The sequence below is a fragment of the Podarcis liolepis genome (genome assembly GCF_965112155.1).
Source record: "Podarcis liolepis genome assembly, chromosome: 1".
NCBI lineage: Eukaryota > Metazoa > Chordata > Lepidosauria > Squamata > Lacertidae > Podarcis > Podarcis liolepis.
The window spans coordinates 9137740-9165411 of NC_139554.1; the positions used below are offsets into that span (position 1 = coordinate 9137740).

General features: G+C 46.0%; 1 protein-coding gene across 1 annotated transcript in view; it reads right to left on the reverse strand.

The window, feature by feature from the left end:
* The window catches only part of LOC310713490 (homeobox protein SIX4-like), a 26748-nt gene extending 7414 nt beyond the window's left edge, over positions 1 to 19334 (reverse strand). The window contains exons 1-2 of the mRNA XM_083517696.1: positions 18161 to 19334; positions 745 to 1445 (exon numbers count right to left, since the gene is read on the reverse strand). Coding sequence (XP_083373822.1) covers positions 745 to 1445; positions 18161 to 19047 — 1588 coding nt within the window. The 5' untranslated portion in view covers positions 19048 to 19334. The remainder of the gene's footprint in view (positions 1 to 744; positions 1446 to 18160) is intronic.
* Positions 19335 to 27672: the final 8338 nt, after the last annotated feature.

Below are 27672 nucleotides of genomic sequence, written 5' to 3' on the forward strand. Positions count from 1 at the left end.
CAGCCTTCCGTTTCACCACCAGGAGCCATTCTGCTCCAGAGGACTCAACTTCCAGGAGCCATTTTGGGGGAAGGAGGCTGTAGAGAGACCACTAACAACCCTCAGGGACAGCATGTGAGGTGGCCCAGGGAGGAGGATTGTCAAAATCTGCCACAATTTATATTATTATTATTATTATTATTTTATATCCCGCCCATCTGGCTGGGTTTCCCCAGCCACTCTGGGCAGCTTCCAACAAAATATTAAAATCCAATTATCCATCAAACATTAAAAGCTTCCCTAAACAGGGCTGCCTTCAGATGTCTTCTAAAAGTTTGGTAGTTGTTGCTCTCTTTGACATCTGGTGGGAGGGTGTTCCACAGGGCGGAGGCCACTACCGAGAAGGCCCTCTGCCTGGTTCCCTGTAACTTGGCTTCTTGCAGCGAGGGAACTGCCAGAAGGCCCTCAGTACTGGACCTCAGTGTCCAGGCAGAACGATGGAGGTGGAGACGCTCAAATGACCTTCTCATCAAATGACCTTACGCATTCCATACAGGAGCTTTCACCCACCTGATGTTTTGGCCTACAACTCCCATCAGCCTCAACAAGCACAGCCATAGACATCACGGCCATGCTGGCAGGGGCTGATGGGGGTTGCGGTCCTGGAGGGGAGCAGGTGGGTGAAATTTGATGTATGAAGCACGGCTACGAAAATATGCAAGAGGCTCAGCTTTCCAAACCCTGAGGCAAAAGAGAAAAACCTACCTTGGGAAGTTGCTGTTGATACAGGAGGGAGCTGGACCGGTGAAAAACTGATGCCTCCGTTGAGGAGCTGGCCTCCGTTTGTTGCCGAATTGGGAATCTGGACGACGCCATATTGGTTTATTTGGACAGGGCCTGTGAAGGTAACAATGGAGCTGCCGTCTTGCGAGGCGATGGCTTCTTCGCTTTCTTCCCTCTTCACCTCAAGGCTTGGTATCAGACCTGAGAAAGAGGCAGAACTGGGGCTGTATGCTGTCGTTGTCGTTGTCGACGGGGCCGCCGAGTTGGACATGGAAGTCTGGAGGATTTTGAAGTCTTTCACGTCTTCCGACGAAGAGGCCAGCATGTCGGCCAAGGGCATGCCGTTGCTCAAAGAGCTCGGAGACGTTTTGGGCGGATTCAAGGGCGAGGCAGCGCCCACGTTGAGCCCGTTGAGGAGGACCCCATTGGGCCCCTGGATGAAAGAGGTGCCGTTAAGGAAGACGGGGGACGGGTTGGCAGGCACCAAGTTCCCGTTCAACAAAACCCCGGGGGAGCTGAGAGATATTTTGGAGTTTCCAAGCTGCTGCATGTAGATAGGCTCCATGTGGCCAGGAAGGCTCAAGGTGGCACTTCCGTCAGAGGCGCTGGCAAGCGGATGGGGAGACAAGTCCTCTTGCCCCTTGCTGGACTCATCTTCCGTGCTGGGGTTGCCATCCGACTCGCTGCAAGGCAAGAGAGAAAGAGCAGTGAATAATAATAATGTTAATGTTAATGTTAATGATAATGAATAATAATAATGTTAATGATAATGTATAATAATAATGTTGATGTTTATTATTATTATTATTATTATTATTATTATTATTATTATTATTATTATTATTTTATTCCCCAGCCACTCTGGGTGGCTTCCAATAAAACACTAAAATACAATAACCTATTAAACATTAAAAGCTTCCCTAAACAGGGCTGCCTTTAGATGTCTTCTAAAAGTTTGGTAGTTATTTCTCTCTTTGACATCTGGTGGGAGGGCGTTCCACAGGGCGGGTGCCACTACCGAGAAGGCCCTCTGCCTGGTTCCCTGTAACTTGGCTTCTTGCAGCGAGGGAACCGCCAGAAGGCCTTTGGCACTGGACCTCAGTGTCCGGGAAGAACGATGGAGATGCTCCTTCAGGTATACTGGACCGAGGCCTCCAATTTGATTTGAACAAAGCCTTGTTCTGGGGGCAGGGAGAGTCTCCCTGCACACAGAAAACTAGCATGTGATGGGAAAGATTTTGAGGCCATCCTCCCTGAAGACACACATTTTCCATATAGAGAAAACTGCTTTTTGTCTTGAGTTTAAAGGACAGCAGACCCACAGCTCTCTCTCCTATCACCTGAAATGATACAGCCCAGGATAAGAACTCTGCTGGGTCAGGCCAATGGGCCACCTTGTTGTTGCTGATAACAACAACAACAAAATTATTATTGATATTTATTCAAGCATATACAAAAATTCACACCCATTACTAAGCCTCTTTCTATAATACATGGAAATAATACAGATACTTAATCTAAAAAAAGAACAGAAGCAGAAAGAAGAAGAAAAGGAAAAAGAAAGAAAATTATAAAGAAAAAAAAGACTTTCGGTTCTCTGTCCTGCAGCTAAATAGAGTATTCAACTCATCCAACCATTCTATCTTCTATAAACTAATTTTTAAAAAACCTTCAAATCCAGATACAGTGGTACCTCAGGTTACATACACTTCAGGTTACAGACTCCGCTAACCCAGAAATAGTGCTTCAGGTTAAGAACTTTGCTTCAGGATGAGAACAGAAATGGTGCAGCGGTAGCACAGCAGCAGCAGGAGGCCCCATTAGCTAAAGTGGTGCTTCACGTTAAGAGCAGTTTCAGGTTAAGAACAGACCTCCGGAACGAATTAAGTTCTTAACCCAAGGTACCACTGTATTTCCATTTCCTCAAGCACAGAGAAGAGGCAAATGTCCTCTCCGGCTCCTATTTCCAGGGCAGTCCAACATGTTTATTGCAAAAGGAATCAAAAGGAAAGATATAGCCTCAGGCCAGCCTCTCTGCCTCCTGCTAAAGTGCCCTCAAGAGAGGCACAAATGTGGGGGACGCCCAGCTATTTGCAGCCATTTGGAGAAATGCCAGGGGGAACAATGTGTTCTTGGCATCTTCTCTGCTATCGAGTGTGGCATTAGGCAACCCCATACATAGAGGAGCACACACACCCAGCCTAAATGTTATCAGGATTAATTTTTCGACCTTTCCTTAGAACCCCAGTTGCAAAAAATTATATAAAACTACCATATTTACAGGGATGCGGGTGGTGCTGTGGGTTAAACCACAGAGCCTAGGACTCGCCGATCAGAAGGTCGGCGGTTCGAATCCCCACAACAGGGTGAGCTCCCATTGCTCGGTCCCTGCTCCTGCCAACCTAGCAGTTCGAAAGCACGTCAAAGTGCAAGTAGATAAATAGGTACCACTCAGGCGGGAAGGTAAATGGCATTTCCATGCGCTGCTCTGGTTCGCCAGAAGCGGCTTAGTCATGCTGGCCACATGACTCAGACCTCACCTGGAGTACTGTGTCCAGTTCTGGGCACCACAGTTCAAGAAGGACACTGACAAACTGGAACGTGTCCAGAGGAGGGCAACCAAAATGGTCAAAGGCCTGGAAACATTGCCTTATGAGGAACGGTTAAGGGAGCTGGGCATGTTTAGCCTGGAGAAGAGGAGGTTAAGGGGTGATATGATAACCATGTTCAAATATATAAAAGGATGTCACATAGAGGAGGGAGAAAGGTTGTTTTCTGCTGCTCCAGAGAAGCAGACACGGAGCAATGGATCCAAACTACAAGAAAGAAGATTCCACCTAAACATTAGGAAGAACTTTCTGACAGTAAGAGCTGTTTGACCGTGGAATTTGCTGCCAAGGAGTGTGGTGGAGTCTCCTACTTTGGAGGTCTTTAAGCAGAGGCTTGACAACCATATGTCAGGAGTGCTCTGATGGTGTTTCCTGCTTGGCAGGGGGTTGGACTCGATGGCCCTTGTGGTCTCTTCCAACTCTATGATTCTATGATTCTATGACCTGGAAGCTGTACGCCGGCTCCCTCGGCCAATAAAGCGAGATGAGCGCCACAACCCCAGAGTCGTCCACCTGACCTAACGGTCAGGGGTCCCTTTACCTTTAACCGTATTTACTCGAATGCAATTTTGCGAAAATTAGGGTGCGCAGTAGATTTGATACACATTTACATTCCCCAGCAAATGCTTTTTTGGTTTCAAGGTTCTGAAAATTGAGGTGTGCATTAGATTCGCTGCTTCATATAGACAGTTTAAACCACTGGTCCATCTACCAGGCATGACCAAAGTCCGTTTTGGGGACCTAATCCGGCCAGTGGTGGAGCTTCATGCTCTGGCACCGGGGGGGGGGGAGCGGAGAGCAGGCGGGGGGACAGGTACGCATCCCGGGAGTGTGGTGTGCCGCCCGCTGAGGCGTGGTGCATGTCCTGGGGGCATGGTGCGCCGCCTGAGGGGACAGCCACAATGGCACCCCACCAGGATCGCACTGCTGGGGGGGTATGCCCCCCTGCACTCCTCACCCCCTAAATCCAGCCTGCCGGTAGGTTTAATCCGGCACCTGTGGCAGTTAAACTCAATAACTTCAATCCTTGAAAAAGGTCAACAATTTTGGTTGATCCTCACTGCCCTTCACTTCATCATTTTTTAAAAAAATGATATTTATTGAAAAAAGAATTTTTTTAAATCACAGAGAAAAAAGAAAAACAAAATTACATTTTTTAAAAAATATAACAGAAATAAAAAATAAATCCATCCTTTTCAAATTCTCCACTTTCTTTACCTTCTTTCCCTGACCTCCTCCTCCTCCCGTCTCTTGTATCTTGATTGATAATTGTCACAGCAAATCCTTTCCATAATTCTGTCAATACATTACCTTGCTCTATTTTCAACTTATCTTATATTAAACCTTAAAACTTAAAATTTAAATCTTATTTATTCCAGCTTCTCATAACCACTACCTTTTTACCTAATTCTTTAAGCATTCTTACAAGAGCCTAGTAAATCCATTTCAACATTTTTGCAACTTTCATAAAAACATTTCTGACGATAAAAGAAAAAAAAGAGAATAAAAACAATCCAATCTTCTTCCAGCGTCCCCTCCCCCCGGTCCCGGGATTATCAGTCCTTTTTGTCCCTTTAGTCTGGCCCATTCAACTTCACTTCATCAAATCTGACACCCTTTGAAAAAAGTTTGGACACCACTGAAAGCAGTTCTCCAGGATTCTGGACAGGGTTCTCTCCCAGGCCTACCAGAATATCCTAGGATACAATACGATATGACACAATAATTGATAAGATAATCTTTATTGCCATTGTCCCATACAGAACAACGAAATTGAAAAATCTACACCAGACATTCAGAAACCCACAAGCCTGCTATCCCAGCTATCCCAGCCTGGTTAACCCCCTAAAAACTCTGATACCCCATAATTGAATACAGTTTTCTCCCACAGAGACTACCTTACACTGCGTTTAAAACCAAAATCGCATTTGGATAAACTGTTTCTCAGGTGGCTAGTCCTAGCCTTTATAACCCTGTACCTTCTTCCAGAAGGCAGAAGCTGAAAGAGATCATTTCCAGAGTGCCCACTATCACTGAACCTGGGACCTTTGGAAAGCAACACAGAGGCTCTGCTACTAAGCTGCAGCCAGCATTTTGCACCCAGCTATTGGTCACTTGCGGCCAAATGAAGATGCTAGGATGAAGACGCCTGACATCTCCATCATCTGGAGGTGCACGTTTGGGGATCCTTGGATCTTGCCTGTTTTCACACACTAATACCCCATCCTGCAGAATTCTATCCATTATATTTTATCTGCACAATCAGAATGAATTTGAGGAACCAACATGCTTTTTCTGTGCAACCTGAGCAGGAGCACTCCCCATTAATAAAAAGAGGTTGGAACAGGCCAATATATATGTGGACTGTCCCTGGATCAAGAGACTTTTCTTCTTTAAGTTCACAAATCTTTTAATCTAGCTAAAGTTGTCATCTGAACTAGCCAGGTGTTTAACTGATAATCAATCACAGCCAGTCCACCATTTGAAAAATAAGACTTTAGAGCCATCTTAACCCAAAATGGCCATAAATTGGACCATAAAGAAGGCTGATTACTGAAGAATTGATGCTTTTGAGTTATGGTGCTGGAGGAGACTCTTGAGAGTCCCATGGACTGCAAGAAGATCAAACCTCTCCATTCTTAAAGAAATAAGCCCTGAGTGCTCACTGGAAGGACAGATCCTGAAGCTGAGGCTCCAAGACTTTGGCCACCTCATGAGAAGAGAAGACTCCCTGGAAAAGACCCTGATGTTGGGAATGATGGAGGGCACAAGGAGAAGGGGACGACAGAGGACGAGATGGTTGGACAGTGTTCTCGAAGCTACCAGCATGAGTTTGACCAAACTGTGGGAGGCAGTGGAAGACAGGAGTGCCTGGCGTGCTCTGGTCCAGGGGGTCACAAAGTTGAACACGACTAAACAACAACAACAACCCAAAATGGCAACTAGACGCAATGCTTTGGCGACTGTAACCTTGGTTTAAAGAGCCATTTGGCACCTAGCTTATATATCTCCCTTTCTAACCCTGGCTGAAGCCCTTCCCCAAGTTTAATTTGGAAAAGACAAATGGCTTTATGGTAACTTACCAAAAAGGGCAACAAAGAACCAACATTATAAATTCATAGAAAGATGCGCCTTGTTATCAACTTTTGGAATGATAAAATTATGGACGACATGTTGTTTGTTGTTGTTTAGTCGTTTAGTCGTGTCCGACTCTTCGTGACCCCATGGACCAGAGCACGCCAGGCACTTCTGTCCTCCACTGCCTCCCGCAGTTTGATCAAACTCATGCTAGTAGCTTCAAGAACACCATCCAACCATCTCATTCTCTGTCGTCCCCTTCTCCTTGTGCCCTCCATCTTTCCCAACATCAGGGTCTTTTCCAGGGAGTCTTCTCTTCTCATGAGGTGGCCAAAGTATTGGAGCCTCAGCTTCACGATCTGTCCTTCCAGTGAGCGCTCAGGGCTGATTTCCTTCAGAATGGAGAGGTTTGATCTTCTTGCAGTCCATGGGACTCTCAAGAGTCTCCTCCAGCACCATAATTCAAAAGTATCAATTCTTCGGCGATCAGCCTTCTTTATGGTCCAGCTCTCACTTCCATACATCACTACTGGGAAAACCATGGCTTTTACTATACGGACGACATACACCCCTGTAATTCTTTCTCAAAGTTGGCTATCATTCCTTCTCACCTATGTAACTTCTTTTTTTTCCCCACCGCTGATTTTTTTTTAAATGATGAAATATTTTCTGCTATCTGAACTTGCTACCATGCAGAAAAATGCAAGCAGCTTCTGAGCAAAGATTGGAAGCTATATATTTATTCTCAAGGACAAAGAATGTCTTTAAAGCTATGGCAATCTAGTCCCACGTGATTTCCAGGTCCCACATGATATTTCTTTTTTTTAAAAAAAAAAATAATTTATATTAGTATTTGTTATTGATTTTCAACTACATGCATATAAATATACAAGAAGGTTCTCACTTAACCCCATGCCATTTATACTATTTAAATTCTTGCATTATTTATGGTGCACATTTTAATTATTTAAGGCACAGTCGAGCCCAATTTCAGTACTTTTCAAACCCCACTGATTTCAATGGGTGAGATGTGAGCCCAATGCCTAATTCTTCCTTTGGGATCAATGGGCCCTTGAAAACGATTAAACCTGGTTGGCTTGCATCCAGAGTATTTGGGCTAGTAGGTGCATTATGAAAACAATTCAGTCAGTTACAATCAGCTTCAACCATCAGGCTGAGGCTGGGACAGCTTGCATGTGTACACGAAGAGAGGAAAAGAGCTGCAAAGATTGATCATCCAAACACGTTTCGATCGTATCATTTTACCCTTGATAAATATTGAAATGCATTGGGAACGCCAAACCATGTAGCAGACTTTTCTGCATCCAGGCACACATGCATGTGTGCTTCTGCACTGACTTATAGTCGTTTTTGATCCCCCTTCATAGTTTATTCACAAGTAGTCTTCACCATAGCTGTCAACTTACAGATTTGAAAATAAGGGACCAGCAGCCTCAAAAATAAGGGATCAGCAGCCAAAATAAGGGATTTTCCGAACACAGGTATGTTCAACTTCTGAGCCCCTCCAAGCCAAAGGCAGAAAGCCCAGCCAGCAGCCAAACGAAGCTTCAAGCGGTGGTTCCCACAGCGCAGCAACCCAGCAAAGGGGATGCAGCAAGGGAAACCACCGTCACCTCTCCGCTGGGAAGCGCTGAGCAAAGGCGAGTTCCCAGGCAACGCGGCCAATTTGATTGGCACAAGGCATGCAAGCTCCATCCCCCCAGTCCTTCTCAGACTCCTTATTGGGTGAGCAACGCAGCCAAGCAACACAGTTGGAGCTTCCCTCCTCCCTGGCCGTCAGGGAAGGAGGGGCAGGAGCTGCTTCCTTTGAAACCCGGGAAATTTAAGGGACATCATCAATATGGGACAGCAGCGGGACACGGCCACGGCCCTGGGATACGGGACTTTCCCACCAAATAAGGGACGGTTGACAGCTATGGTCTTCACCAACCAGGTGATATCCAGCTGTCACTACAACTCCCATCAGCCCCCAGCTGTTTTGGACTACAACTCCCATCAGTGTGCTGACTGGGAATGATGGGATTTGTAGTCCAAGATAGCTGGAGTTCACCGTGCTGACGAAGGCTGGCTCATGACCTGCCTCACCCCACTGGGGTAAGACGTGAAAAATCTATTCTGGACATTGTGAAAATTTAGAGGAATAAAAGAAAATAAGAATGAATGAGACACTTGTACTTCCTGCTTCCTGCGCTTTGCCTTGGGTTCTGAAGTTGTTATTATTTTTATTAATTGGATTTATACACTGCCCTATACCCGGAGATCTCAGGGCGGTTCACAGAGTAAAATCAAAATGTAAAACCACAAAATGCACAGTCAAAATCAAAACAACAACCCAATAACCTCCTCTCCACACAAACCCCACATTTTAAAAGGGCATAGGATGTCAATCAGATCAACCAAAGGCCTGGTGAAAAAGGAACGTTTTTGCCTGGTGCCTAAAGGTGTATAATGAAGGCACCAGGTGAACATCCCTGGGGAGAGCATTCCACAGATGGGGAGCCACTGCAGAGAAGGCCCTGTTCTCACGTTGCCACCCTTTGGACCTCTCGAGGAGGCGGCACACGAAGGAGGGCCTCAGAAGACGATCTCAGAGTCTGGGTAGGTTCATATGGAAAGAGGCGGTCCTTGGGGAATTGCATCCTGAGCCGTTTAAGGCTTTAGAGGTCAAAACCAGCACTTGGAATTGGGCCAGGAAACTAATTGGTAGCTGGTGCAGTCGGACCAGGATCGGTGTAATATGCTCAGACCGTCTTGCTCTGGTGAGCAACCTGGCTGCTGAATTCTGCAGCAGCTGAAGTTACTCTGAGATCTGGGAATCCTTGGACAATTCCTCGCCCCCCCCCCCCCCAGCCTACAGAAAGTAGCTCCCAAGCTAAGGCACCATCCTAAGAAAACCGCTGGTCATGATCCAAAGCTCTGCATGCGTGTTGAGGTTTCTCACAATAACACATGCTGCAACACATGTCACTTCTGAAGCCTGGGAAGGCGAGGGGTTGGTTTATTAAAAACACATTTTGTAATTTTATTTGAGGTTAGAGGAGCTCCTGCTGTTCCAGGATTCATAAACTCCACACCTTCCAACATTTTTCTGATGAAAATAGGGACACCTTATTCTATTATTATTATTATTGTTGTTGTTGTTGTTGTTGTTGTTGTTGTTATTATTATTATTATTATTATTATTATTGCTATTTTATTTATACCCTGCCCATCTGACTGTGTTGCCCCAGCCACTGTGGGGAGGCTACCAGCATATATAAAAACATAATATTACATTAAACATTTTTTAAAAACATCCCTAAACAAGGCTGCCTTCAGATGTCTTCTAAAGGTTGAATAGTTACTTATCTCCTTGGCTCAGGGGTCACATAACTTAATGCCCTCCAACATTTCTACGATGAAAATAGGAACGTCCTAAGAAAAAGTGGGACATTCTGGGATCAAACCAGAAACTGTGACGACTTCTGTAAATCTGGGACAGTCCCTGAAAAACAGGGACACTTGGAGGGTCTGATTGCATCCAATTCTGCTCTACTCACGGTAGACCCACTGAAATCAATGCACTTGCATTAATGTCAAAATATTTATGAAATCAGATAGCTAAGTGGCTGCATATAACAAAACTGTAGACGAAACACATGTAAAATCCAGGAAACCCGTAAGAACAAGTGTACATAAAATAATTATCATTAAAACACAGATAAAAATCAGTTTAACGATAAAGATAGACGACTGGTTGTATGTCTGGGTAAGGTTGCCAAAATAAAGCCGCTTTCAGAGGATGACTAGAACAATACAATGAGGTCACCAGCCACATATCCATACGTTAGTCATGTCCGTTAATTTCCATAGGGTTACTCTGAATTGAGACCAAAGGTACGTAATAATAATAAATAATAATAATGATTTATTATTTATTTCCTGCTCATCTGGCTGGGTTTCCCTAGCCCCTCTGGGTGGCTTCCAACAGAATATTAAAAATACAATCAAACATTAAACACTTCCCTAAACAAGGCTGCCTTCAAATGTCTTCTAAATGTCAGATAGCTGTTTATTTCATTGACATCAGACAGGAGGGCGTTCCACAGGGCGGGTGCCACCACTGAGAAGGCCCTCTGCCTGGTTCCCTGTAACCTCACTTCTCGCAGGAGGGAACCACCAGAAGGCCCTCGGAGCTGGACGTAGGAAGCTGCCTTGTCAGAACAAACAATTCACCTGTCGTTATTCTAGAACTGCCTGCCCTGACTGAGAGTGGCTCCTTAGCGGACATCTTTCACATCACCTGTTTCCTGACACCCTTCTCAGCTACATCCTTCTCAGCTGAAGATGCTGTGAGATGAACCTGAGACCTCCGGCATGCATGCCACTTTCTCAGTCATTACCCCTTCCTCAGCAAGTATAAGAAATAACAACAACAACAACAACAATAATAATCTTTTATTTGTATCCTACCCTCCCCGGCCGAGACCGGGCTCAGGGCGGCTAACATCAAATATAAACGTTGATATAAAATCAAACAATAATTAAATCACCTCTTAAAAACAAGTCGGGATAAAATAAAAAATCTGAATTAGATGGCTTTCTGCAGGATTTGGGTTGGGAACAGTAAATGCTCAACTTTGTACGCTGATCTTATATGGGCCTGTGAGAAGGCTGGGAGGCCTCTTTCAAACTAGTTCTTATACAAAAAGGGAAGGGGAGTCAGGCTGAGCCCCGACCAAGGGCCCTGATCTCTTGTGGCAGAGCGTTCCACCAGGCTGGGGCCAAGGCCGAAAAGGCCCTGGCTCTGGTCAAGACCAGCCTAACCTCTCTTGAGGCCCAAGATGTTACTGTTTGCAGACTATAAGGTCCTCCATGGAGCATACCAGGAGAGGCGGTCCCGTAGGTACGAGGGTCCTAGACCATACAGGGCTTTAAAGCCTTTAAAGAAAAAATGGCTTAAGCACACACTTGCCATTTTCTTTCTACTTAGGATGGAGGAAGGAAAGACAGAGACTTGAATACTTTCCAGCACCTTACTTTTGAATAAGCCTGCAACTCCATTAAAAATGAAGACGTCGATGCCTCCTGACTGCCAATATATCCCATCATGTTTGCAAAAAATAAATAAATGCAGCTTTAGCCTGCTTTGGAGAGCGCTGCCGACAGGCTAATAACCTTCCACTAGCCCTAGTTCAGACTTAGCGCTCAGAAATCAGCATTGGGTAACCTGGTTTGTGACATGCTATGGCCTCGCGAGCTGCACGCCATGACATTCAGAATATTCTGGAATTATCTGGGGGATTCTTGAGGCCCAGGCACAACTCCACAGGGGAGAGCATTCCAAAGACGACCTACTTGCACCTTGAAGTCATCTTCCAAGGCCCGGCTAGTGTGCCTGCCTTCAAGGTCAATTAGACTGGGAGGTAGAGAGGGGGAAAGGGCCTTCTCAGCTATGGCCCCATGCCTGTGAAACTCTGCTACAAAGTGATGCCTGCCAAGTCCCATCACTGCTGGCTTTAAAGTGGGCTTTAACAACCCAACTGTTTAAAATTGCTTTTGCATCATGGGTTTTATAGCACAACTGTTTGAATTGGTGCCGTTTCAACTATGAGCATTTGATTTTAGCGTTCTGATGATGGGCTTAGTGGGCTGGTTCGCTGGTGTTTTATTAAGTTTTATGATGGCTTATTACATTTGGGTCTTGCCTTGACAGGACGCGAAAGGCAGCCCATCAATATTTCAAATAAGCAGGACAGTGGCCTTCAATTCTTACGGCAGCAAATCTTATAAATTAATTATGCACTACATGAATCACACATTAGGTGGCTAATTTATCTTCTCTTTCTCTACACGTCTGCCTGAGGCCTAAAATGCTAACTATTTATTGACAGTGTTAGAAACTCAGATATATAAGCCACAGGTAGGTGCCAAATGGCTCCTTAAACCAGGGTTACAGTTGACAAAACGGAATGCCTAGCTGCCATTTTGGGTCCAGACGGCTCAAAAGTCGTATTTTTCAATACGACCTTTTGGCTCCTGAAATTCATTCCGATTGTGCAGATAAAAGATAATGGATAAAATTCTACAGGATGTGTTGTTAGTGTGTGAAAACAGTCAGGATCCCTAGTCTTGTACCTCCAGGTGGTGGAAACGTCAGGCGTCATCTTGGCACCTGGGCATCTTCACTAATGGCCGATAGGCACATGCAAAATGAATTTAGAACGCTGCTTTTATAACCCGCTCTTCACAGTATCTCAGTACAAGATTTTTTTTAAAAAAAAAGACAATAAAGCAATGAAGTTTTTTTTTGTGTGTGTGTGTGTGTCTAACTAGCCAATTGCTTTGAGATGTTTCACAAGAAGAGACTTGTTAATGAAATAAATTAAATATAGTGGACGCTCGGGTTGCGAACGAGATCCGTGCAGGGGGCACGTTCGCAACCTGCAGCGCCGCATCTGCGCACTCGCGGGTTGCGATTCGGCGCTTCTGTGCATAGCGCGATTTAGCGCTTCTACACATGTGTGCGTGCTGCAACCCGGAAGTAACCCGTTCCGGTACTTCCAGGTTTTGGCACGTCCGTAACCCGAAAACATGCAACCTGAAGTGTCTGTAACCTGAGGTATGGACAATATTTCACTTAAATAATTATCATGCCTGTTTTAGTGGGTTATAGAATCACTGAATTGTGGAGTAGGTTCATCTGGTCCAACCTAAAATACTGGAATTTTAGCCAAATCATCCATTACATGAGCTGATCTGTCTATTATGCAGGAGGAAAGAATTCTGAAGCAAGAAGCATAGTTGGTTTTGTTTTAAGATGATGTACCTGCTCACAGAAGGGCTTTCAGGTAAGAGTCCTTCCCAGCCTTACCTGGGAGGAGTGAACATGGGACTTTCAGCGTGAAAACTAGGTACTCTACCACCAAGCGATGCCATTTTCCCCATGTAAGGAAAACAAAAAGTATAGAAGTCTTTAATATGACATCTGGAAGACGGACTTCAAGACATGGCCAACCAGGCAATATGCAGAATGTCAGAGTTGTCCCAAAATGTCACTGGCTGGTCTCAGACACAACAGCCTGTTAAAAGCTCTTTGAACTGATGGATTTATCACCACCGTGACAGCTTGGCCAAAATGTGTCAGATGTCCTCAATTCCTTGGCACTTCCTAATGGGAGGAAAGGAATAGCCCACTGGGGAAATGAAAGGAGTAAGCCCCCCAAGGTTATTGCAGCTGTGAAGCTTCAGAGGGGTTTGGAAGTGGGATGATCACACATCCCTGCAAAGGAGCCGAGTTGTTTATTTTTCTGCAATGCTTGTGGTCTAAACTAAGAGGATGTTACAGCCCATGTATCTTACTCATTTGCAAAACAAACCATTACTGGAAAGGATTCAAGTGATGGCAAAAAAAAAGAATTAAATGCAAGCACTGATAAACACAGCTACAAGATAATAAATTTGTATGCAATGTTTAGTGGCCCCCTTTCTGCAGCCAAAAAAGAAAATAGCCAGGGAAAGAGATGACAATTGCTCGCCAGGCAGATTCATCGCAATAACCAATATTGCTAAAAGCTGAAAAGCAGTCAAGTCTTAATGCAGGCAAAGGGACACAACATCAGATTTCTGCAAGAGAACAGGTGTGGTGTTGCACTTATAGAGTGTCTGACCCGGAACGTGCAGGTTCAAATCACTGCTCAGCCATGACCCTCACTGGGCAAATCTTGGCTAGTCATTCTCTTTCAGCCTAACCTTCCTCAAAGGGTTGTTGTGAGGATAAAAAATGGGGGAAGGGCAAAATTAAGCATGTCTTCTTGGGAAAAACTGAAAGATATAGAGCAGGGGTCGGCAACCTAAGGCCCATGGGCCACAAGCGGCTCACGGGGGTCGGTTTGCCGGCCCCCGAGCCACCCACTTGGCGAGTCCCTGCACACTGCCCTATACCGACGCACCGTGGTGCGGGGACTTGCCGAGCAGCAACGCTTCTGTGCGGACGCAGATGCCAGAAATTGTGGGATGGCGCGCTCATGCACACCCGCAATCCAGTCCACAGAGGAGGCTCTGCAGCAGTAAACCAGCCCAGGCAAGGTAAACCTTGCCAACCCCAATATAGAGATTTTGGGAGGGATGAGATGGAAGAGGCGTGAAGGGCCTGCTCTGGGATAGGCTCCTGATTAAACTGCACAAAGCAGAATGATTAAAGAATATTTGCAGGAGCTGGTTATCTATACCTTGCAACTATTAAAAAGTGTTAACGCAGGTTTAAAAAATAGTCCTTAAAGGAAAAACAACTTCTGCCTTTGACCTAACCTGACACACCTGCTTTCTGAGGAAGATAGATGCCCCTAAACACATCCCATGAAGTCAAATGAACACTTTATTTTAGATCAGCAAAGAAAGCAAGAATATTTCACACATGCTCCCTTGCAACTCTATGATTCTATCACTCGGCTGCCTGCCTCCTCTCCCCATAGGGTTTAAGTTATAGGGGCAGGAATAAATATTTGCTATGAGGTGAAGCGTATCCTGTGGGTTTGTGCACACATAATCTCCGTCCCTACACCTCATTGACCCAGAAGGGATTAAATTAGTTCTAAGTTTTACACTCCCTTTTCTATAAAAAATAGTATTCAAATTAGTTTTGATGGTGGAGTTTATCCATGCAGAGGAGAGGGGAAGCAGGGCTGGGGGGGGGGAGCTGGGGTGATAGTGGTTAGGATCCAGTTTGCCTTCAAGATACACGGAACACAAACAGTTCAGTCTTATAACAAGTTAGCCCTGCTAAGCCAGTGAGCTGACTGGAGATATATGGAGGTTTCTGAAGAACAGGGATCTGATTGGAGGAAGGGGCTGGGAGAAATTGGGGAGTGAAGCATACCTCCCCCGCACCCCTAAACTGAAAACATTGATAACAGGCTCCAGGAAGTCACAGCCAGTCGTGTTCCTGCTACAACACTTGCTGATAGCAAACACATGTCTGCAAGAATCAAATATTTTCTGGAGTGTTTTGTGTGTGTCTGTGTTTCTTAAGCCACATAAAAACATGTGATATAGCCCACGGAGGTATAAAACACCTCCTACTGGGTTACGTTTGCTTCCGGGTGCTTAGAAAAAAGAAGGGATAAAAAGACCCAGGATTTTAAGGACTGATTTAAACCACCACTGGAAGAGGGCAACTGCAGCCTGCAAAGCTTGCCAGAGGGTCTTTGCTCAGCAAAAAATAATAATAATGAAGCAAATTGCCCCTTACACCCATCAGAAAAAACAAACAAACGAACAACTGGCCTTGCAAGAATTGCAGCCTGGTCAAACTTCCGTGGGCCGGACTTTTGCAGCTGGTCCTCCCGGTTTTACACCCTCCTTCCTCGCCTGCCACTCGTAGCTTTGATGTTATGTCCCCCAAGGACTGAAAGGAGCTCCCTGCCTCAGCACAACCTGTGTGTCCTTGCTTGAAGATGGGTCGCTGAGGGTGGTGTTTTTCCTTTCACAAAAAAACAACCACCACCCAGCCACTTTTCCTGCCTTCTGTCAACCAGCCCCTCTTGAAAGAAAGCAAGAGGGCAAGAAAAGTGAAGAGGAGGAACAGGAGGAGAGGAATGTGCCTTCGGCAGGCAAGCAGGTCAGCTCACCTGGCTGGCCCAGCAGAATACCTCTGGGGTGGCCTCTCACTAGCCAAAGCCCCCCCCCCCCGCCCCGATTTTAAGTCTCCTAGCCCTGGACAATTGACCCGACCATTGGCCCAGATCTAGTGGAAGAAAAAGAGAGAGCAGGCTTTGCAGGTTCAGACATTTAAACCTCTGTGGTATTTTAGGAATAAGTCACGCACCAGTATATTTTCAGTGGGAACGAGGGAAAGAATAAAGGGAGATCAGAAAGGTGGTGCTCTGTCCTGGGAGCCTTTGAGGGCAAGGGGCTGCTTGGGATTATAGACCTGGGCAGTCCCCGGTTCCTGTCTTGTGGGGGAAAGGAAAACTGATCTGAACCGAAGGCAGAATCAAGTTTCACAACAAGAGACCCGAGTGAGTGTGCAAGGAGGGGGTGGGGAGAGGGACTAGCAATCCTCCTGCCGCCAGGGAAGGAGCTTCAAGTTTCCCTCTCTCTGTTTCCCACCCCTTGGTGACATAAAACCTGGGCAAATGATTAACGCTGTCAAATAAAAATGGGAGAGGGGAGAGAAAGTTTCCTTGGGCAACAAGAAGAGGAGATGATCAGAGACGACTGCCTGTTTGTTGGGTGTGTTGAGGGAACCTAGGAAAGGAGGCTGCTGCTATTTATGCAGAGGGTTAAGATGGAGAAAGAAAACTTTTCTTCCCATGGTAGTATGGAGTTTGCAGATCTGGAAACATTTTTTTCACACACACCCCGCGGCAACAGCAGATTTTAAATGTTAGGTTGGCGGTTTGTGGCCATGTATACAGAACATCATAATTTCATGAATCGTGCGCAAGGAAAGGAGTAAACAGAGAAATAAAGAATATGGCATTGGAAAGAACACATAGAAGTTTTGCTGTTGGAGGGGGGAGCTGTTTTGCTGGTGGATAAAGTGGGGAGCACTAGGGGGAGAGGAACTTTTATATTTTCGCACTGGGAGAGGAATAAAGGGGTACCCCCACCCCAGGACGAATCAAGCTACAAAAAGTGCTCCCTTGATACCTTGAAGGTTATGGGGTGCAAGCCATGGTGGAGGAGAGATTTTCCATCCAGGGAATCTGGAAGCAAAATAACCACTTTCTTTTTTAGTGGGTGGGTGGGGGAATTATGTAGCCTTGAGTGCAGGATGAAGGAAGTGGGAAGAAAGTACTTTTAAGGGACAAGGAGATTACCAGAGACACTTATTTTGCTCTACACTCTGCAAGGAAGAAGAGGGTGTGTGTGTTTTTAAAAGTGAGAGATTTGGGGCAGTGGTGGGAGGAAAGGGAAAGAGAGAGAGAGAGAGAGAGAGAGAAGAAAGCTGTAAGGTAAACGCCATGTTTGTCAAGGAATGAGAGCCAGGCTAGGACAGACAGGGCAGGGGAAGGGAGGGAGCAAGCCAGACAGGAGGGGAAAGGGGGGAGGACAGGAAAAGCAAAGGAGCAGGCAAGGTGTTAAAAGAGATGGCATGTGGTGGTTGGAGAAACAAAGAAAGACAAGGTGGAAGGAGAGAGTCAGGCAAGAAGGATGGGGGTGGGATGCAAAGGGGGGAAATAAGCTGGAAATGAGGCAGTGGCTCAGAGTGCGAATTATGGATGCTAAACCAGAAATCAAGATGAGGCATTGGGGTAGAGTGGGGGCACCAAAGGCCTTTTGAGGGGCCGGGAAATTAGCATATCTAACAAGGCAGAGGGCAGAAGAGAGAGAGGGGGGTGGCAAGGAATCAAGCAAAGCAGCAGGAAGTTTTGGGGAAGGGAAGACAACAGGCGATAAAGGGCAGGGAACAAGGTCTAAACAGAGTGGAAATCAAGCAGAGCGCGGAGCCCCCGCGTCCAGCAAGAGCCTCAGGCTGTGCCGTCTCTTAACCCGGGGACTTGCTACGCCAGATCGCACTCCTGCGCCCCCTGCCCATGTGCAGAGTTCCGTCCCCCTCGCCAGCCTCTCCCTCTCTCCCCGCCTCAAGGAGCTCCCGGATTCTGGAGCTGCTTTGTCCCCGGCCGATTCCCCACTCCCTGTCTCCTCCTCTTTCTCTCTCCAAAAAGTTTGCGAAAGTTTTTTCCCTTTCCCGCGGGCGCGCTCACCTCTTGGACTGCGGCTCGGAGGGGTTGCGGTCCCTCTGCCGTCGGTTCTTGAACCAGTTGCTGACCTGCGTGAGCGAGAGCCCGGTGACCTTGGCCAGGTTGCGCTTCTCGGCGGGCGACGGGTAGCGGTTCTGCTTGTAGAGCTCCTTGAGCGCGTTGCGCGACCTCTCCTTGAAGCAATACACCGTCTCCTCGCCGTCCCAGATGGTCCGCGGCAAGGGGAACTTCCTGCGCAGGCGGTACTTGTCGACGGCGCCCAGGGGCCGCCCGCGGGCCCTCTCCGCCTCGCTGTAGCGCGCCTTGTACCACAGCTCCTGCAGCAGCGCGTGGTTGGCGGCGTCGAAGCTGTGGCTCTCCAGGATGCCGTACAGCTCCGCGTAAAGACCCTGGTGGAAAGCCACCAGCGCGCGCGCCTTCAGCAGGCTCTCGTTGCCACGTAGCAGGTCGCTCCGCGGCAGCGACCACAGGAACCGCGCCAGCCGGTCCAGGTGGCCGCCTTGCTGGAGAGCCTCGCACACGCACGCGACGTGCTCCGGGGAGAAAGCCAGCGGAGCCGGCGGCGAGCAAGGCGAGGCGGGAGACGGCGAGGAGCAGGCGGGCGCGGCGGAGAGGGCAGCGTGGCGCACGGGCTGGTTGCGCACCAGCAGCTCGGCGTGGAGCAGGACCTGGTCGGCCGCCTCCGCCGCTGCCTCCTCGTCCTCGTCGTCGTCTTCGTCCTCCCCGTCTTCGTCCTCCTCCTGCTTCCTGGCGAAAGGCGGCGCGCAGCTTTCCCGGGCTGCCTTCTCCTGCGCCCCGACGCCGCCGGAGAGCATGTCCGCAAGCACGTTTTCCTGCTTGATCCCCGCCACCACGCCGGGGATCGGGGCGGTGGGGGAGGCAGAGGACATTTTCCACCGCCCCCTCCCTTGTTTTGGAGTTGGGTGGTGTGGGTTTGTGGGTTCCCCCCCCCTTTCCTCTCTCTCTCCCCCCCTCCCCAGTGCAATACACAAACACACACACCGTTCCTGCTCCTGCTCCTCCTCCTTGCCCCGCCACCCGGCTGGCGTTCAGCCGATCAGGTTTCTTCGCCGCCGCGCAGGAACCATTAAGACAGCTTGTTCGAGCAAAACTTTGTGTAAGCGGATCGCGGCTCCTTTCCCCCCACCCCGTCCGACCTCCTCCTCCTCCCCAACCCCCCCTCTCCCTTTTCTTCCTCTCCCCCCGCCCCCCCTCCACTACCACCACAACGTGACTCCTCCAAAGCCTTCTCTGCCTCTCGCCTGCCTACATATTCTTTAATGGCACAAGCAGCCTCCTGGACCCGGGCGCGGGCGCGGATTGGCCGCCCAGTGCGGAGGGGGCGGGGGCATCCCGGGGTTTCTATGGGAACCGTCAATCAACCCCTCCCCCGCCCCGCCCCTCCCGTCGGTGCCCGCTTGGCGAGGCTTTGCTCCCTCCTTTTTCGAAAAGCGAAACACCTCTACCTGGAAGATCGGGGCGTGCGCGGCTGGTCTGTGCCACCCCCTCTCTCTTCCCCTGCAATGCTTCCCTGGGGCGGCTGGGATGGGGGAGATGCAGGGAAAAACCCGAAAGGGAAGCGTAGGTGTCCCTCTTTCTAGGCATCCTTAAAAGCAAAACTTTCAAGTTTCGAGATACGTAAATTGTTGAGAGAGTGGATATCTTTCAATGGAGTTGTAGCGCTTAGCTAAGGGAGACTTCAGAACCTGCCTCTCCACATTACTTGGTCTATAACACAGGACTTTGCACGTATATTTAGGAGTTAGATCCATTAAAGTCAGTGGTTCTTACTGCGTGGTGCGCAGAGGGTTGCTCAGAAATAAAGTCTCATTGAGCTCAGTCAGTCCCAGTTAAGCTTCCCAGTTAAGTTAAACTTTCAGGTTTCCAAATAAATGGTTGAGAGTGTAAGATAACTTTCTGTGGACAGCTAGTGTAGGGGTTAGAGAGTTCAAACCCCGCCTCTCCACATAACTTGGTTAATTATGCATATATATGCATATATATTTAGGAGTCTGAGCCATTAAATTCAGCGGTTCTTACTCCAAAGTGCGTAGAGGATTGCTCAGAAGTAAGCCCCATTGAGCTTCTCAACCCCAGTTACCGGTAAGCACGTCTGTGGGATTGAATCCTGTGAAATCCTGTATCTACTTATCTAGAAGTCCCATTGAACTGAATGGGGCTTGCTTCTGAGTAGACAAGCATAGGGTGGCGCTGTAAGTCACCATCTTCTTACACTCTTATGTGGACATTGGGGGGATAAAATATGGGAGTGTAAGTAGGGTTTATTCTAAACTCTGACACCCCCCCCCCACCACACAAGCAGCCAGTATTCTGCCCATCCCCAAAATGAAAGAAAGAAAATGAAAGAGGGAAGAGAAAACAAGAATTAACACAGAAAGAGGCAGGGAAAAAGAAGAAAACAGCACAGGAAAAAGGCTGGAAATTTGGGGAAATGAGAAAGACAGGGAGCAAGAAAAAGCAAAGTTTCATCGAAAAGGATGCAGCAATTTCTTGGGCAAAGAGATTATTTCCCTTTCTTAACCTGCAGTTTGGCACCAAGACTCCCTTCCTGCTCAAAACAGAACTCTAAAGCTGAGCCCCCACCCAAAATATTATTTTTTTGTGACTAGGATTTGCAGTCTGTTACAAAATGACTATTCTCCCTGTAAAATACATTGAAGGTTCTGTTTACTTTTACTGCTGCGGTATACTAAGAGTTAATGAAGGATAGTCGCAAAATGGCTTCTCAAAAGCTGCAGGGTTGCTGCTGCTTCTAACCCATGTATTATTTACAACACTGTCTGGAATAAGGTCCGGAAAACAAACTAATTAATATCAGTGGATCTGTCTGCCTGTCCTTCAGTTTTTGTCTGGTGACCTTGCACCTCTTGGTCTACCTGGTTCATTCTGCTGGGCCTGGCGGACGAAAGGAGGAATCGTCTCAGCCTTGTGATGCTATCTTCTGAACTGTCCACATGCCTTGCCATTTGGGAGAAGTCTTCTTCGAGGATTAGTTCTCCAGGATAGGAGTTGACAAGCTGGAAGGTGTGCAGTGGGTGACCATGATGATCAAGGGTCTGGAAACCAAGCCTTATGAGGAACAGTTGAAAGAGTTGGGTATGTTTAGCCTAGAGGAGACTGAGAGGAGATATGTCATCTTCAAATATCTATAGGACTGTCACATGGAGGATGGAAACAAGCTTGTTTTTTCCTGCCCCAGAGGGTAGGACTCGAACCAATGGATTCAAGTCTCAAGAAAAGAAATTCTGACACTAAACAACTTTCCGACAGCAAGAGCAGTTCAACAATGAAACAAAGGCCTTCCAAAGGTGGTGGACTCTCTTTCCTTAGAGGTTTTCAAGTGGAGATTGGATGGCTATCTGTCATGGATGCTTTAGTTGCAATTCCTGCATTGCAGAGGGTTGGATTAAATGACCCTCGGGGTCCCTTCCAACTCTACATTTCTATGATTCTGTTGAGAGTTGTTTGGAGACCCCTATTCCCCCAACAGAGCTTCAGTTTCCAGAGTGGTTTCACAATCAATTCATCTTCACCAGGAGTTCTGTGCAGGAAACATTAGTTTCCTAGCAACTCTCAGAACACGTAAGCAACTACAACTCCCATAATTCTTTGAGGGGGGAGCCATGGCTGTTTAAAGTGGTATCATAGTGCTATAAAGGTATGGTGAGAACGTGGCCTAAGACGCAGCAGAGACCTTTGCCAGGCTGCAGCTGCTGTTATACTTGAGAAGTGAAGACAGAGAAGGGAGGGGAAAGGGATGCAAAGAGCTGAGCTGATAGTTGGCTGGGAGTGTGTGTGTGTGTGTGTGTGTGTGTGTGTGTGCGCGCTATCCTGCGATTTGCCAAACTGTCTGTTGAAGGAGAAATCACTAACTGGGCTACCAGGTCTATGTTCTACTGAAAGGCTGAGTAGAAAAGTCCTTCAAGGCCTGTGGAGAACTGCAACTGCTGGAGACAGTTTTTGGACCACAGACTGCTGAACACTAAACCACAACACTTTGCCTTTGGAAAGAGTTCCTTGCTGGCAAGGACAAAGACTCCATATATATATATATATATATATATATATATATATATATATATATTTCTTTTTGTCTTTTCTCAACCATTTTCTCCTCTTCTTAGACTCTACCTATCTCCTTATTAAATCCCAGGTGCCCAACTGCAGCACAAGCTTATTTCACACTGCACAATTTCCGTGACTCTGCACAAGATGTGTCTAGCTGCATGTTAGAATAAACCCCCAAAGGTGTTTTCTTGGCAGGGAACTCCACTGAGTTTCAAAAGGGCTTACTTCAGATAAGGCTGCAATCTAGACACACGTCACGCTGAGTCCACTAAATGTGCATAGGCGTGCAGCAGAACATGAATCATTACCAAAATATAATTAGAAACGAGCCTGTTATATATATATATCTTAAGTATGTATACAAACTCAATGAGAGGTGTGTTTGCTTTTGCTGGGTAATCTTATTTATATTAGGTCTAATCTGAGACAGATAAACTCTCATCTCCTCATCAACACATAATAGCCTTTCTCTTTTCTGATTTTTTGTATTTGTCAGAGTTGAAAATCCTTGTTCACAGCAATACGGTCGTATGGAACTGTAGAAGATTAACCAATGCTCTTGAAGTGAAGGAACATTCTTTCACCTTTGGTGGACGTGCCCAAGGGTCAAGGCTTTCTGGGAAATGATTTATAATGAATTAAAAAAGGTATTTAAGTATACCTTCCTTAAGAAACCAGAGGCCTTCCTTCTGGGCATTGTGGGCCAAGGGGTGCTAAAGAAGGACAGAACTTTCTTTATGTACGCAACAACAGCAGCAAGAATACTCATTGCAAAGCACTGGAAGACACAGGATTTGCCCACTCTGGAAGAATGGCAGACGCAACTGATAGATTACATCGAATTGGCTGAAATGACTGGCAGAATTCGAGACCTGGGAGAAGAGATGGTGGAAGAGGACTGGAAAAAATTTAAAGACTATTTACAAAAACACCACAAATTGTATGAATGTTAGGAGAATGCACGATTGAAAGAAACACGGCAGCAGTAAATTTATTGTAAGATATATGATAATATGTGATGTTTAAAGAAATGATGAAATTCGAAGTAATATTTTGTTCAAGCTAAGTAATTCAATTTATGACCAATACATGCTAAAGTTGAAATTGAATATTTGAGATCTATAAAATAAGAATGGAAGCAAGGTAACAAATTGCTGCATATAACTATATGTTTGAGAACGCAGGGAAGGGGGATGTGAGGAAGTCCAAAGTTTATGAAATTATGATTTAAGAATATTTTTATTTTATCTGTATTTTCTTTGTGTTTTCTTACTTTTTCTTATAATCTTATTTCAATCTTTTTCATTTGTTATGTATTTGATATCTTCTTTGCTGTTTAAAAATTGCAATAAATATTTTATAAAAAACACACAAAAAAATCCAATGCTCTTTAAGAGAGGCACAGATACTGTTTCCGGTTGTATATCCAAAAATAATCCAGTGGCATACTTTTACTGCAAAACAAAAGAAAACAACAAAACCTCTTCTGCAAATATTTTTGTTGTTGTTACTATACTATACTGCAGGTTTAAATGTTTCTTTAGTTGTCCTTGAATCTTCCGGCCACGGTCATCCTTTTGCCACACTCTTTGAGAACCATGCCTTTATATGCATTCCTTATATAAAGCTGCTCATTCAGAGATTGCTTACTTACAAGTAAACTACATACTCACATGCTGCGTGATAACGCTGGGTCTGTAGATGCAGCCTTCGAGTGCCAGTATTCTGGAGGGTGTGGTGGCCCTGTATGAAGGAGCGTCTCCACCCCCATCGTTCTCCCCGGACACTGAGGTCCAGCTCCGAGGGCCTTCTGGCGGTTCCCTCACTGCGAGAAGCCAAGTTACAGGGAACCAGGCAGAGGGCCTTCTTGGTAGTGGCGCCGGCCCTGTGGAACACCCTTCCGTCAGATGTCAAGGACATAAACACAGCAGCAAGAATACTCATTGCAAAGTATTGGAAGACACAAGATTTACCCACTTTGGAAGAATGGCAGATGAAGGTGATGGACTATATGGAATTGGCAGAAATGACTGGCAGAATCCGAGACCAGGGAGAAGAGTCGGTGGAAGAAGACTGGAAGAAATTGAAAGACTATCTACAGAAATATTGTAAAATTAATGAATGATAGAATGATGTTGGATAGCAATTAAGGGGTTTCCAGCTGTAATGATCTAAGATAATATGAAAAAAGGGTTATAAATGGGTTAAAATCTAATGGTAAGGATTTGCTGAACCAATAAATTGAAGTGGAATACAAAAAAGGGAGGGGTGAGGAGGTCAGGGAAATAAGCTAAAGGAAAATAAGTAATAGAAAATACGTGTGTTTTTAACTGCTTTTATTTTGTATTTTTCTTTTTCATTTTTACTGTAATATTTCAAAAAATCTTAATAAATATTTTATGGGGGAAAAAAGATGTCAAGGACATAAACAACTATCTGACTTTTAGAAGACTTCTGAAACAACCCTGTGTTTGATGTTTTCGTTTGTTGGAAGATGACCAGAGTGGCTGGGGAAACCCAGATGGGTGGCATATAAATAAATTCTCCTCCTCCTCCTCCTGTAACAGCTCCAAGGGTTCTTAAGCAAGTCTCCCACTGGAGGACCCAAGAGATTGCCTGCTTCTAAAGGTCCCTACCCTGTTCAGTGTGGTGTAGTGGTTAAGAGCGGTAGTCTCATAATCTGGGGAACCGGGTTCGCGTCTCCGCTCCTCCACATGCAGCTGCTGGGTGACCTTGGGCCAGTCACACTTCTTTGAAGTCTCTCAGCCCCACTCACCTCACAGAGTGTTTGTTGTGGGGGAAGAAGGGAAAGGAGAGTGTTAGCCGCTTTGAGACTCCTTTGGGTAGTGATAAAGCAGGATATCAAATCCAAACTACTATTCTTCTTCTTCTTCTTCTTCTTCTTCTTCTTCTTCTTCTTCTCCTTCTCTGAAGACACAAGTGTCCAGCAGTGTTCAGTTACAAGGAGCATTTGAGAAATTGCTTAACCTTGAATACATTTTCAGAATCCTTCCAACTCTAAGATTCTATGAATCTGAACTGAGTTCAGAATCCTTACGCACCAAAAATCCACTCCTGGTTTTCTCCTAATGCCTAATTTAGGGAGAAAGAAAAAAAGTTGTTAAATTCTTATGAGTCCGAAAACCTTGTCAATCTATTGCAAAGTTGCCCCCCCATCCCAAATTACTTTCTGCCCACCACCAATGTTGGGAAGCACATTAATGGATTAAAACCAAAAGTGTCATCATAAAGAGCCGCTCAAGAAGGCAAAGAATGATGCAGTCCAGCCAAGTTAAGCACTTTAAAATTAAATTTAAACCACATTCTGATGTGTTTCTACATAGAAGCAAGTCCTGCTTTTCAATGGGATGCTCTACCACTTTGTGAGATATTATATGTTGAATTGTGTTTGAAATAGAAGTTACATAGTCAAAAACAGCCTGTTACATTGTGTGTGTTGCTCCCAGGTAATTGTGCATAGGACTGTGGTCTAAATGTGCTTAACTTAACTTTGGAAGAATCTCCCGTTTTTTGTTGCAATGCTCCTGTACTAGTAGTGACATGACGTTTATTTATTTGATTTTGGATTTATGAAAGCCAGTGCTTAAAACAGTGCAGTATAAACAGGGAGCGCGTTGTGTCTAAATACAAAGCTGCTATCTTTGGAACCTCAAGTCACAGTGTACATAACACTGAACTCCTGGCCGCCACTCTCTTGTGCAGATTCTCATAATGGATTCTATCAGCTGCAGGCAAGTGCTAACCACCACCATTTTTTTAAACTACAACTCCCATCATTCCAGACCAATGGCCATGCTTGCAGTGGTTGATGGGAGTTGGAGTCCAAAACAGCAACAACACCTGGCTGGTACTATTTTGAATACCCCTGGATTACGCCATCATAGCTGCAACCCTAAACACATTTATTTGCAAGTAAGCCTCCCCAAACTCATAGTTTGTAGTAGGACTTAAGAGCACAATTCTACGCAGCACATTTCTACTCAGGAATAAGTTTCATTAACTGTAAAGGGACTTATTCCCAGCTGAACCATAGGATTGCAGCCTTTGTCCTCTCAAATATCGGTACACAAAACTGCAGCTTTAAGTCTAAGGAAGCATAAAGGGACCCCTGACCATTAGGTCCAGTCGTGGCCGACTCTGGGGTTGCGGTGCTCATCTCGCTTTATTGGCCGAGGGAGCCGGCATACAGCTTCCGGGTCATGTGGCCAGCATGACAAAGCCGCTTCTGGCACACCAGAGCAGAGCACTGAAACGCCGTTTACCTTCCCGCCAGAGTGGTACCTATTTATCTACTTGCACTTTGAGGTGCTTTCGAACTGCTAGGTTGGCAGGAGCAGGGACCGAGCAACGGGAGCTCACCCCGTTGCGGGGACTCGAACCACCGACCTACTGATTGGCAAGTCCTAGGCTCTGTGGTTTAACCCACAGCGCCACCCATGTCCTCTAAGGAAGCATATATGGGAGTAAACGGCAAGGCTACAACTCTATGTATGTTTACTTTCGAGTAAACGCGATTCAGTTAAGTGGGCCTATACAGTACACTCTCTACACTGAAAATACACCTTTCCCTATAAAGAATCATGGAAACTGTAGTTTCCAGCACCATTAACAAAGTACGGTTCTCAGGATCATTACTGTGTGTTAAGGTTTTAAATGTGTTTGAAATGTATAGTGCGTAATACTATACGTTGCACAAGAGGCACTTGAGTATGGCACACAGGAGTGAGAACAAAACAGCTTCCTTTAAAAAAAAAGTACGATTGATCAGCCGTTCCTTTCTCTGTCTGGGAAGAGTTCATTCATTTTCTTAAAACATTTCCTTTCACCCACGGACACAGTGGATTGTTACTGTTATGCACTGAAGTTCTCACCCTGAGCCAGCAGGGGGATACTGTAGATAGTTCAGGTCCACATATGCAAATAAGGGATCGAAAGTGACGTTCAGTGATTGGATAGTTACAGAAATTTGTTACAGTTACGTTGTACTGGAGCTCTATATAAGCAGGCTGGCTGAACCTTTCAGTTCAGATCTGTTCTGGCCTGTGAATAAACAAGAGCTGTTGAAGAACTGCTGTGTCGTCTGATATGTTCACCCACAACTTAACAGTTACTCCTGGGTTCAGCTCACCGCAGCAGAGACAGGCACATTCCCGTGTTTTGTGAATCAAAATCAGACACTGATTTCACGGAGGTGTTTGGAATGGGAAAGGACATCAGATGTATGATCCTAGCAAATTTATTAACTTGGATTGGCAGTACAGATTGCAAATCAGTTTTCATGTATAAAAGCGGCTGTGACTGTTCTGCTCAGAAGCCACCAACTGTATTTTATGTGACGTCTTTCTCTTCCATCTGCCGCCTGGACTAGTCCGACAGATCCCCAAGCGCCTTGTAGATTGCTGACA